This window comes from Oncorhynchus keta, chromosome 10 (genome assembly GCF_023373465.1).
Source record: "Oncorhynchus keta strain PuntledgeMale-10-30-2019 chromosome 10, Oket_V2, whole genome shotgun sequence".
Lineage (NCBI taxonomy): Eukaryota > Metazoa > Chordata > Actinopteri > Salmoniformes > Salmonidae > Oncorhynchus > Oncorhynchus keta.
In genome coordinates, this window is record NC_068430.1 from 49,307,968 (window position 1) to 49,322,188 (window position 14,221).

Below are 14,221 nucleotides of genomic sequence, written 5' to 3' on the forward strand. Positions count from 1 at the left end.
CCATTTTCTTGTCTGGATCCTCTCATGTGTAGAAAAGGGTTGCTTAAAACGAGCCCCATGTTATGGAATAATACAGCAGTTAAGAGGGGATTGAGTTGCAGCCACTACAAGACACTGTGAGTCTAACAAACACACAGGGAGCTACTCAATGTTAAAAACAGGTGAGTCAATTGACTCGAGGTTTTTTAATCATAAAAAAAGGGAGAAGACTGTGTTCTTCTCATATCCCCTTTTGTTCGCCGAAGTGCCAGCACAATGTTGACTGGCTGTCTTATTAAATTGCCTTTGGTCCTATAACAGCAGTCTCTAATACCACCTTCAAGGGAGATTGACATGGTCCAGTAAGTACATTAGTAAAAAACCCACCCTGATCAGTGTGAACTAGTGTGCACCTTTAACGTCATACACCACTGAACCATACCTAAGCGAAAGTGTGGATGGCACTGCTCTCCTTCACGAAGAGTAAATCGCTGGTGGTTAAAAAGACACACCTGACTAAGCAAAAGGAGAGCAACTGCACGAGACAAGCTTCCTGAACAGACCATTTACTTCTGCCACGGCCCTGTCAACCCTTCAGAAGCCAATAAGTGAAGAGAAAGTTTCTCAAGCCCTGACAAGAGGTAACGGAAATGGTTTGAAAAGGGGCATCTCTTAATGAGCGCCCCACGATGACACAATGTCATCTCGTGGCGATGGATGAGGCCAGGAGGTGGACCGAACCTCTCGCTTTGAATTGATCGCCTCTGACCATCTGGGATCAAACAGCAATGAGCGCTGTGACATCCATTTCACCAACGTAATGGCCAATTCCCTCCTCCGAGCTGGATTGTTATTATCACTTTACCGACTTCTGGAGAGGCTTGTTTCATTCGAATATGCCTGTCAAATCTTATATAAGGAGCACTATTCCATGGTTACCCTCCACAGATCTAAATCTGAGGTAACTGTTTGACAGAGAGGCAGACAAGGCTGGCAATGCAGCAGCTTTTCATTCGAGACTTCCAATCTGAGCGGCTTCGGTGCAATTTGCCGGTAATCATTTCAGCTGATGACAGAAGTAATTATCTATTAATCAAGTCTGAATTTGCGTTAACGCGCTCCCACCCTCTGTCCAATTAACAGTAAGCTCTCTTGTTCTTTGTCTCCATCCATTTAAATGCTATGACATGGAGAGAGAGAGAGAAATTAGAAAAATTATGATTCATGCCATTGTCGCTGAAGATAAATTGTTGGCTAGTTGAAGTAAGGGTGGGACAGAGAAAGAGAAGTAAAGATGTGTCAAAGAATAGGTGTGGAGAAAGGAGGCAGATGCTGGATTAATGTACTGTGGGTCTTGGCAGTAATAGGCTCACTTTGCAAACATCACGAAGAAAGACGCCGGTTTGAGAGCAAACAGTGAGTAGAGCTTCCACAGTACCAGACAATATTATGTTTGTTCCTGCCTCTCCTCAATGGCCTCGAGGGGACTTTCCTTATACTGGCCTCTTGAGTTTACACCAAGGAGCACTCTTTCAGTCTATCCATCAGCCTCATTTGCCATTCCCTCTTTCCTCACTCTCCCTCATACAATCTTCCTTCTACCTAACCTGAACCCCCCCCCCTCCCTCCCTCCCCCTTCACACTGCTACTGCATACTCAAGGCTGTTTCCCAAATGCCACAATATTGCCTACATACCGTAATTTCCGGACTTTAAACCGCTACTTTATTCCCACACTTTGAACCTCGCGGTTTATACAATGACAACTCCATTGTGTCCTCCTCCCAGAGCGCTAAGAACCTTGGCGAGATCCTGGACAACACCCTGTCGTTCTCAACTAACATCAAGGCGGTGGCCCGTTCCTGTAGGTTCATGCTCTACAACATCCGCAGAGTTCGACCCTGCCTCACACAGGAAGCGGCGCAGGTCCTAATCCAGGCACTTGTCATCTCCCGTCTGGATTACTGCAACTCGCTGTTGGCTGGGCTCCCTGCCTGTGCCATTAAACCCCTACAACTCATCCAGAACGCCGCAGCCCGTCTGGTGTTCAACCTTCCCAAGTTCTCTCACGTCACCCCGCTCCTCCGCTCTCTCCACTGGCTTCCAGTTGAAGCTTGCATCCGCTACAAGACCATGGTGCTTGCCTACGGAGCTGTGAGGGGAACGGCACCTCAGTACCTCCAGGCTCTGATCAGGCCCTACACCCAAACAAGGGCACTGCGTTCATCCACCTCTGGCCTGCTCGCCTCCCTACCACTGAGGAAGTTCAGTTCCCGCTCAGCACAGTCAAAACTGTTCGCTGCTCTGGCCCCCCAATGGTGGAACAAACTCCCTCACGACGCCAGGACAGCGGAGTCAATCACCACCTTCCGGAGACACCTGAAACCCCACCTCTTTAAGGAATACCTAGGATAGGATAAAGTAATCCTTCTCACCCCCCCCCCTTAAAAGATTTAGATGCACTATTGTAAAGTGGCTGTTCCACTGGATGTCATAAGGTGAATGCACCAATTTGTAAGTCGCTCTGGATAAGAGCGTCTGCTAAATGACTTAAATGTAATGTAAATGACGCGGCTAATTTATGGATTTTTCCCACTTTCACAAGATTCATGCCGCCAAAAAACTGAGCAATCACATAATGTGACATAAATCGAGCGCGCTCAAACTTCCCATCATTCGGATTACGGTAGTAATTTTGTCACCCTCATCATGGCAAAGACACAGAGAAATGCATATGATGCAGCTTTCAAGTTGAAGGCGATCGATCTGGCTGTTGGAAAAGGAAAGAGAGCTGCTGCACGGGTGCTTGGCCTTAATGAGTCGATGATAAGACGTTGGAAACAGCAGCGTGAGGAACCGACTCAGTGCAAAAAGAAAACAAAAGCTTTCAGAGGGAAGAAAAGCAGATGGCCCAAAGTATTTGCAGCAACTTGACATCAGTGTAAATCGTGCATTTAAGGTGGCGCTCCTTGTTCAGTGGGAGGCTTAGATGACAAGTGGGGAGAAATCCTTCACTAAAACGGGCAGCATGCGAAGAGCAACTTATGGTCAAGTCTGCCAGTGGGTCCTGACAGCGTGGAGCATTGTCAAAAAATCCACTATCATCAACGGGTTTCGAAAGGCTGGACTGCTGAGTGTTGAAGGGGCAGCATGAGCTCAGCGGGGTATTTGCCTCCGGATGAAAGTGACGAGAGCGACAATGAAAACGATCCAACATCGGATGAAGCAATTCTGAGGCTTTTTCAACTCCGACACCGAAGGAGATGACTTCAGTGGTTTCAGTGCACAGGAGGAGGAAGATAGTGACCAATGACTTTCTTGGTAGGCTACTGTTTTCATTTTTGTTACAAGCCGTGTTTCGTTAAACCCTATTTATTTTTGTTACAACGCCGTGTTTTGTTTAAAGGCTGTGTAAAGTTAATTTGTTTCAATGTACCGGTAGGCACCTGCGGCTTATAGACATGTGCGGCTTATTTATGTACAAAATTACACATTTTTTAATAATTCAGTGGGTGCGGTTTATATTCAGGTGCGCTGAATAGTCCAGCAATTACGGTAGTTGCTATACTTTTGACCAGGCCTCATCGTGCACTGTTTTTGATCAGAGCGTCTATGTAGGGAGTAGGGTACCATTTGGGTGACTGGTAGCTTAGTAGTTAGGAGCATTAGGACTAGAGGTCGACCGATTATGATCTTTCAACACCGAGGACCAAAAAAAGCCGATACCGATTAAATCGGACTATTGATTTATTTGTAATAATGACAATTACAACAAGACTGAATGAACTCTTATTTGAACTTAATATAATACATCAATAAAATCAAATCAAATGACACATGTTCAATTTTGTTTAAATAATGCAAAAAAAGTGTTGGAGAAGAAAGTAAAAGTGCAATATGTGCCATGTAAGAAAGCTTACGTTTAAGTTCCATGCTCAGAACATATGAAAACTGGTGGTTCCTTCTATCTTCAATATTCCCAGGTAAGTAGTTTTAAGTTGTAGGCATTATAGGAATTATAGGACTATTTCCCTCTGTACCATTTGTATTTCATTAATCTTTGACTATTGGATGTTCTTATAGGCACTTTAGTATTGCCAGTGTAACAGTATAGCTTCCGTCCCTCTCCTCGCTCCTCCCTGGGCTCGAACCAGGAACACAACGACAACAGCCACCCTTGAAGCAGCGTTACCCATGCAGATCAAGGGGAACAACCACTCCAAGTCTCAGAGTGAGTGATATTTGAAACGCTATTACCGTGCACCCCGCTAACTAGCTAGCCATTTCACTTCGGTTACACCAGCCTCATCTCGGGAGTTGATAGGCTTGAAGGCATAAACAGCACAATGCTTGAAGCACAGCGACGAGCTGCTGGCAAAACGCACAAAAGTGCTGTTTGAATGAATGCTTACGAGCCTACTACCGCTCAGTCAAACTGCTCTATCAAATCAGACATAATTATAATATAACACACAGAAATACGAGCCTTATGTCATTAATATGGTCGAATCCGGAAACTATCATCTCGAAAAGAAATACAGAACTGTTCCGTATTTTATCTAACGGGGGGCATCCATAAGTCTAAATATTCCTGCTACATTGCACAACCTTCAATATTGTCATAATTATGAACAATTGTGGCAAATTAGGCGGCCCAAACTGTTGCATATACACTGACTCTGCGTGCAATGAACGCAAGAGAAGTGACACAATTTCACCTGGTTAATATTGCCTGCTAACCTGGATTTCTTTTTGCTAAATATGCAGGTTTAAAAATATATACTTCTGTGTATTTATTTTAAGAAATGCATTGTTGTTTATGGTTAGGTACATATTGGAGCAACGATACGCACCACATCGATTATATGCAACGCAGGACACGCTAGATAATATCTAGTAATATCAACCATGTGTAGTTAACTAGTGATTATGATTGTTTTTTTATAAGATAAGTTTAATGCTAGCTAGCAACTTACCTTGGCTTACTGCATTCGCGTAACAGGCAGTCTCCTTGTGGAGTGCAACGAGAGAGAGGCAGGTCGTTATTGCGTTGGACTAGTTAACTGTAAGGTTGCAAGATTGTGTGTCTGAGACAACAGCTCGGGGGATCCAGACAGGTTTGAAATGTGAGACTGGAGATTTGGTTCCTATGAGCCTGGCCCCAGAGAGGACCAATCTGATGGCTAGAGGTTTATCTCCGAATGTGATTGCTACCATTCAGTCCGCAAGGGCGCCCTTCACGAAAGGACTCTATGCGTATATTACATGGCCTCTATCTCAGTCATAACGTTACTCTTCTTTAACATGAGAAATATACCAATTCCCATCCATTGATAAGAACATGTCCGAAAGCATAGAACATAAGAGGAAAACAGTGTTCAGGTTTTTCTCCTAGATTATAGTCTATTGTGTGTCACTTCCTCGCCAGTCAGACGATCGATGTTCATTGGTTGTGCCTTAAAACAAAAACATCGGCAAGAGATTTGTTTGTGCAAATTACTGTTTCTCTCGCTCTCAACCTGCTCTGCTAATTCCCAGGTGAGATTGCAACAGATCAATTTCCTCCCTGTGCAATCATGAATCTCGCAAGAATAGGGCACTTCCTGTAAACAGGAGTTTGAGATAGGAGTTTGTCATCTTTATATGGATGAATTAGTCTTAATTCTGTTAAGCATACAAAATTACTGAACTTCATGAATCAGCTGTATAAATTAACTGCACAAGAACCCAGTGTCCTTCATACATGTTTTCGGCAATGAATTTCATCCACAAAAAAATGGTTGACAATTATTTAAATCGATTGGTATGATTTCTTCTGAGTTAATATATGCCTTGTACCTTGAAATTCCAGGTTGAACTTCAAGCGACTATAAAATATCAGGGCCAGTATCAAAGTGTTCCAGAGTAGAAGTACTGATCTAGGATCAGGTCCCCCCCACTCTTATTTCATTATGATTTTTTTTTTAAAGGCAAAACTGATATTCGATCATTCAGTACTCCTACTCCGAGATGCTTTGTGAATACAGGCAATGTTGTTTTTTTTACCTCAGTCAGCGATAAAAACCAGGCATCCCTCTAGCAAAGTTTTTCAGGCAGGAACTCACTTTTAAGTATGTCATTGAAAAAGAGGAGAGAGACATTCTTCCAGCGTTTTGTACCTTAACATCCTCAGAGGCGCAGGCCTGCCCCTGTATTAAGCTGTCATTTAGTCAGGCAAATAGAATAAGTGCAACGGATTAGGGTGACACAGTCATGCAGATAAGCAGACCGCTGGAAAATACAGCTCTGTCCACTGACACGGTAAATGCAGCTCTCCTCTCCTGAAAAAAATTAAAAAAGCGTGACCAGATGGGTGAGCATACTAAAACAGACAGAGCCGGTGAGTGACAGACAGCTTGTCAAAAAGTGCTCCTGCCGTTCTGCTGCAGCCACGGCAACACATGATAACGGGAGTTGGAGGAAACAATTAGGCTTCCGAAAGGTTCTAATGGATTGATTGGGAATAATTAGGCTCCTGTTTTTGTCCTTTTAACCCTTTCTTCCCTCCCTTATTCCCCGAGGCCCATATGGGATGCATGCGGAGTGTGCCATCCATTAAAAACCTCCGACAGCCTCCCCATTTGTTCTCAGGTGTTTCATTTCTCCACCACTTGAAGTGCATTTTTCCCATCTCTGAAGTTTTGGAGGTGTAGTTGTTTCCCCTCTCATCAGTGCTTGACTGACCCCCAGTTAGAATTGCTGGGGCATTTACAGTTGAATTGCTGGCCACAATCTCTTGTTTGGAGGACATTATTAATTTATTTTTTTTACCACCCATTACAATATTTAATCCTCTTAAATTTTACCGCGATCACAATACTTGAAAGTAAAATAAATTGTTTTGCTTACCTGTCAAATAAAACACAATGATGGAAGTATAGGAACAGAGTGGTACTAAAAAAAAAAAAAATCAAATCTCATACTAATCCTAAATAACACCCCTACTCTTTGGCTTAAGCCACAATGAAATATCAACCAAACCAAAAAAATACTGTCTGGAAAAAAGAACTTCCTCCTTCCCTAAAATGGAGGGGCTGGTGAGAGGAACCTTGACTGACACTGCATCAGCCTGGGATTAACCATTAGTCTGGCAGCACTCGGCTAACGAGTGCCCTCTCCAGCATACAGAGTGACTGCTGTCTCACGTGACAGTGCAGGTGTTACAGTGCCTTCAGAAAGTATTCAACCTGCTTGACCTTTTCCGCATTTTGTTGTGCTATAGCCTGAATTTAAAATATATGAAATTGAGATTAGTGACAATCTACACACAATATCAGAGACATTAACACAAATGTTTCTACCACAGTATTTTGTGTGCTGCTGCTGGATGATGTATGCAAAGGAGGAGAGAGACCTGTGTAATGTATGCAAAGAATACTTGTTTTTTCCACTGGATCTCTTTCCTTGGCAAAGGAGCAAATGCCACTGAAAAAAACACTGGGCTGCATGCAACAGCCATTTCCCATTTAAATGAAAATAAGTTAATTTCATGGGAGATTTTTAAAAATCATTTTTTTTAAAAGACAGATCGGCCTGGGCAAGTGCCTTTATGTTATTCACCAAAACTTATGCCCATGTCTTATCATCAGGGCTCCTGAGTGGTGCAGAGACCTAAGGCACTGCATCTCAGTGCCAGAGGCGTCCCTACAGACCTTGGTTCAGTTCCTGGCTGTATCAGAACCGGCTGTGATTGAGAGTCCCATAGGGCTGCCCACAATTGGCCCAGCATCGTTAGGGTTTGGCCGGGGTAAGCCTTCATTGTAATTAAAGAATTTGTTCTTAATATTTATTTTTTAAAGTCAAATCATCAAGTGTGTTTTATTTATCCATGTCCACCATCAAGCTGGCTCAAAAAAAATAATAATCTAACTTAACCAATTGCTTAAAATCAGCATTATTTTTTGAGTGGACTTCAAAAGGACAATTTGAGCTATAGTTTACGCCACAAATCATTCTCGAAGTGAGCTGTGGTTTACAAATTCATGTTTGTGCAAAAAACTAAAAATTACAGCCATCATGATCATGATTTTCAGGTTTGTTTGTACCTGTGTTTGTGCATGTAATTTTATGCTACAGACATAAATAACATACATTTTTCTAAACAATTCCAATCTGTTAGTAGTTGGACTTATTGCACCAGTTAAATGAGATGCTGTTCCAGTTTATTTGATTTAGGTAGTTTCAATAATTCATCTTCCCTATCCCGGCAGTCATTCTGAATGCAGGTTGCGGTCGATTAAAAGTTACAATTGTTGGATATCCTCACTTGTTGTGGGATTCTAATAGGAATTACACATCACTTTGCAAGCCAGCAGGCTTGATGTGGCCTGTAAACAAGGAGTTTCAGACCACTGTTCGGGTATAACAAAGCCCTCAAAGAACAGCCTAATAATATACCATTTGTAATGTATTGTCATAAAGAGTTGAATTTAAGATAACACTCACTTGGTGAAGGCTACACTACTAAAAACCATGGAATACAACAACCATGCCTCTCGCTAATAAATGCAATCATGGGCGGTAACTTCAATTCACTCAAAAGGCAAGGCACTCTGGGAAATGTGCAAAAAAGGTCAAAAACAATTCAGCTTGAGAATGTGTTTACTCAACCAAAAATGCTGAGTGAAAATACATTCTCAAGTTGAATTGTATGTTGGTTCAGCTAGGTGCCCAAATGCTGAGCAAGTTCACAATCCTATTGCAGCTGGTTTCCTTATAATTTTACTGTGAATCAACTTCAATGCCTTTTTGTTGAGCCAACGTATTATGACAAGGTAGGTTTGGTAAAATACCAAGTCCATATTATGGCAAGATCAGCTAAAATATGCAAAGAGAAACAGTCCATCTTTAGTAAAATGTCAAGAAATGTGAAAGTTTCTTCAAGTGCAGTTGCAAAAACCATAAAGCGCTATGATGAACTAACTCTCATGAGGACTGCCACAGGAAAGGAAGACCCAGAGTTACATCTGCTGCAGAGGATAAGTTCATTAGACTTACCAGCCTCAAATTGCAACCCAAATAAATGCTTCAGAGTTCAAGTAACAGACACATCTCAACATCAACTGTTCAGAGGAGACTGCGTTAAGCAGGCCTTCATGGTCAAATTACTGCAAATAAACCACTACTAAAGAACACCAATAATAAAAAGAGACTTGCTTGGGCCAAGAAACATGAGCAATGGACATTAGACAGGTGGAGTTCTGTCTTTTGTCCAAATTTGAGATGAATGGTTCCAACCGCTTGTGTCTTTGTGAGATGCAGAGTAGGTGAACGGATGATTTCTGCATGTGTGGTTCCCACCGTGAAGCATGGAGGAGGAGGTGCTTTGCTGGTGACACTGTCAGTGATTAATTTACAATTCAAAGCACACTACCAAGGCATTCTGCAGGAAATACGCTATCCCATCTGGTTTGCGCTTAGAGGGACTATAATTTGTTTTTCAACAGGACAATGACCAACACCTCCAGGCTGTGTCAGGGCTATTTGACTAAGAAGGAGTGTGATGGAGTGCTGCATCAGTTGACCTGGCCTCCACAATAACCCAAACTCAACCCAATTGAGATGGTTTGGGATGAGTTAGACCAAAGAGTGAAGGAAAAGTGTCTCCCGAGTGGTGCATTGGCCTAAGGCACTGCATCTCAGCACTTGAGGCGTCACTTCAGACACCCTGGTTCGATTCCATGCTGTATCACAACCGACCGTGATAGGGAGTCCCATAGGGGGGAGCAGAATTGGCCCAGCGTTGTCCGGGTTTGGCCAGTGTAGGCAGTCATTGTAAATAAGAATGTTCTTAACTGACTTGCCAAGTTACATAAAAGTTTTTAAAAAGCAGCCAACAAGTGCTCAGCAAATGTGGGAACTCATTCAAGACTTTTGAAAAAGCATTCCAGGTGAAGCTGGTTGAGACAATGCCAAGAGTGTGCAAAGCTGTCAAGGCAAAGGGTGGCAATTTGAAGAATCTCAAATATATTTTGATTTGTTTAACAGTTTTTTTGATTACGACATGATTCCATGTGTTATTTTTTTTGATGTATTCACTTATTTTACAATGTAGAAAATACAAATATTATGTATGATGAATGGGGTGTATGGAGTGGATAGTACCAATTGGAGGTACACTGAGACTAGATGGATTTAAAGTGAGTGTAATTTCAAACACCGACCAACTGACTTTCCAGCGTCAGTGTTGAAATGACCCTTCTCTTGTTTTATACATGCACTGTAAAACAAATAAAATGTAATTGAAATTACACTCACTTTAAATCCATCTAGTCTCAGCATACCTCCAATTGGTACTATTCACTCCATACACAGCCCATTCATCCAGTAAAGATGACCTCACAGTCCACACTCCCATTTCCAAACAGCACTCAAAATGGAGAAATGCAAAACCATGGATTTGATAAAAGTCTGCCTTTCGAAAATGTCTGCTTGACATCTCAGTGCAGAGGGCAGTCGTCAGTTCAAGGAGAAAGAGAACAGAAAGGAAAAGAAAATGACACATGACTGTTCCATATTGTGCCTTCTTGCCAAATAAATGTAATTAATAACTGAATACAAATGGTAACTTGGTCCTTTTGAGCACACACACACACACACACACACACACACCAGCTCTAGCCAGTAGCTGCCACCTCCAGTGTCCGCTGGACAATAAACAATTAATGGCCAGTAAAGCATAGCAGTAGAGGCTAGCCGCTATGCCCAGCTGCATCCTGCAAATAACTACTGAGTTAGGATGGAGAAACAGGGACAGTCCACTTAACACATATTTCACATTGGCCATGGATGTCCATAAAAATAAACGTAATATTCTCTCTCAAATGTGAAGTCCCTCCCCAAGTTCAGCTTTTCTCTCGGCAGCTCTGGCACTGAATGGCCTATGCAGCCATGTAAATGTTCACATTTTACTTACACACTGTTTTGCAAAAGCCAATCCCCATTAGTTAGGGAATAAAGATACTTTTCAAGCTGTTCATGCAGACTGAGGGGGGCTTGTTTCCCTGCCAGAGTGACAGACTGGGAAGGACTGGGAACAAGGAAGCAGGATGCATATCAAACAGAAAACACTTGCATGGATGATGACTTCCAAGGAAATGTAAAAATTCAGAATTCATCTTTTGTGAAAGAGATACATGTGCATGGTCGAAATTAAGTTTATGAACTTTACTCATTAATATTTCAAATTTAAAAAACTAATCAAATTAGATTGTCTACCTTACCGCGAAATGCTTACTTACAAGCCCTTAACCAACAATGCAGTTCAAGAAAGAGTTAATTAAATATTTTTTTTAAACTAAAGTAAAAAATAATCAAAAACGAACAATACATTTACATAATAACGAGGCTATATACAGGGGGCACCGGTACTGAGTCAATGTGCAGGGGTACAGGTTAGTGGAGGTAATTTGAATAAAGTTCAACAAATGCAGGGGACTGAAATAGTGTTGGTTTTCTGTCTGATTATTTGGGTGTGTTGCTGAAATCCAGATTACTGACTGACATGACATTTATCAATTCATAAAAGTATTATTTAAAGTAATACAATCTATGCAGAATATCCCGATTTACACTGGAGTCCACTGTAAATTATATATTAACATTTTGTAACTAATGCACATTACTACAATGATAGTCATTTCTAACAAAAAATGAGATATTTCCATGAGTTTGTCCAATAATTTAGTCTGATTTCAAAACATTTCACCCTACATTAGAACCACCAAATCCATGAATCAGAAATAAATATGGACCCCAATACATTAAGTGTGATAATCTACTTCCATGATAAATAAACTATAACTTAAGAGATAAAATTGACGTATTTTCTTTAAGAAAATGGTTCATTGGCACAGGATCTCGGACTTAAAAATACCTTTGGTTTGAACAGTTCACTTGCGCGCATTTATGATCCTTTGCGGGTGAGTGGAATACAATTTGATGTGCCCAGAGCGCCACCTTAAGGGTGCACAACTCAGCAGACAGAGCGTCTTGAGCTCATGAACACTTTTGCAGCGTTGCTCATGCACGGAATAAGAAAATCAATCGCACTGAAAAAGTGTGATAATTGTGCCACATACATTTTTAAAAAATGCTAATGTCATGAATAGGCCTTTCGGGCATAGGGATTTCAACCACTGTCCTCAATTGCGTGATCATTCATTTTATTTAGCTTTTGTTTTTTTCTCCAGGTTTTTTTAACAGTGGATTTCGTGGTTTTGTTGTATATGCCTATCGAATATTCAACAAGCCTACTTTAGCACATTTTCCATTTTGAGATCAAAAAGAACCAAACGGTGCACTGTGACAGCAGAGTCTGTTCTGTAGTATCAAGTTATTTTAACATTTCGTCCTACTACCGTAGCCTAATGTTAAATTGTTTAAATACAACCTACAACACATTTTCCACAAAAACCTTTGCCACGATGAAGCAATGCATCCGTCTCACTTAATACAATCAAAAGAATTTCGAATCGCGAGTACGCTATCAATATGGGAGGTACAGTATATGGCTACATGCGCGTAGTAAGTGGGCTATATTAATTGCTGTATGGTAAAATGTTATAATTCTTCTTAAAGTATAGTTTATTCGAGTTGGTCCAATTAGGCTATGATCAATTGAACGTAAGATTAAGGTAGGCCTAAATTATTTATTATCACGATATCAAATAAACTACTCAGAATGTACCACTGCTTTGCGTAATGGTAGATACTTATTTGTATCATACCGACTCTGCATTTACCGATACAGATCAATTTAGTCGATATGGTCAATATCACGTTTTATAATTGACAAAATAATCTTGCCCAAAAGCACCCCAAATTGCGTGGAGTAACAAGTGCTCGAATGACGTGCATCTTGACAGTGTGTCCGTGTATTTCGAGGTTGCGTGCATGCATGCGTATTCAATTATGTATAGTAGCCTATTCGAAAATAAAAGTTGGAGACACAGCATGAACTCCTATGGCATGCACCTGCCCACGGTCCCTTCGTTACCGTGTATTGACATCTCCAAAGCACATTCTACTGAGATGAAAGTAGCCTAGTCTTCTGAGCAATTCCTAGAAACAAGAATAAACTTACCTGGAAATAATTGTCCGCATATTAAGTCCATCAGTTGAAAAAGAAGCGAAGCAATGATATAGTTCCCTTTGTCCATTTTGGCAGTGACTATTTTACATGCTCGCCTCCTGTCCGTTTACTCGCTGACTGTATACACAGACAGTATCCTCGCATTGGTAATGCAGTGAGAGAGTACTGTAAAGGCAGTAGACAGCAATCCCGGTTTGATTGTTTGGCTTCAATCAGTAATTGATGGCAAACGGAGTTGAGATAATCTAAAGGAGAGTGGCACTCGATTCTGAGTCCCCAGGGTCCCTACACCTGTCTAGCCACCACAACGTTTGAACCTCTAACTATCTAAGCATTGGAGGCATGCCGTGTTAATGTCATGTCGGGAACTCGGACCTCCGAGGTAAAAATGAACGTGTTATTTGCGTATTGCTTCCTATTGGTTGATTCTGATACCCCAGTTTCCCATTTGGGACGTATCAGCTTTCTACAACGAGTAGTCTAAGCATTTTGGACATTTCAGATTTTCCGACATGACGTGAATGTTATATTCTGCTGTGCTGGGGCCGTGTGAGTTATTCCTATGGCAGTGCTGACACTCATGCCGCATTCATATCATGTTGGAAACGCAAAAAAATCTGACTTGCTTACTAGTTGTTGAAAGATTAACTCGGAGGTACTGAGTTTCCGACCTGAACGCGGCATCACATGTTTCTGATAGTATTTCAGTTAGTCTTGGATCCATATTTTTTTTGTGGATGAAAGTAAAATATTGTCAACTGAAAACATTTACGTGTGTTTGCTAGACAACAAGCGCGCACTCATTTTCTCAAGAGGAAAAAAGGAAATAATTTTCCTCCGCTCCTGCAACTAAATATTTTTTTTTGTGTATAATTTTACTGCAAAAACGTTTAGTTCTGCAGGAGTTAATATTATAATAGAGTACATGTGAAGCCTACAGTCAGTGTCCAGACTTGTTACTATTCCAACTACTAGGCTACTCTTCCCATCTGAACATTCAAGGTTATATTATGCAAAACTGAGCCTGCGCAGACCTCGAAAAATAACAATAAATTATTCAGACTATTGTAAACGGGATATGACGTTTACATGAATCAACTCAAAAACATAA

At 41.3% G+C, this 14,221-nt stretch overlaps 1 protein-coding gene across 11 annotated transcripts in view; it reads right to left on the minus strand.

Annotated features, from left to right (window-relative positions):
* Nucleotides 1–13,420, minus strand: part of ptprt (protein tyrosine phosphatase receptor type T) — a 394,370-nt gene extending 380,950 nt beyond the window's left edge. For all 11 annotated transcript variants that reach the window (XM_035778500.2, XM_052527246.1, XM_035778501.2 and 8 more), the window contains exon 1: nucleotides 13,102–13,420. In XM_035778500.2, coding sequence (XP_035634393.1) covers nucleotides 13,102–13,177 — 76 coding nt within the window. In that variant the 5' untranslated portion in view covers nucleotides 13,178–13,420. The remainder of the gene's footprint in view (nucleotides 1–13,101) is intronic.
* Between the last annotated feature and the right edge of the window lie 801 nt (nucleotides 13,421–14,221).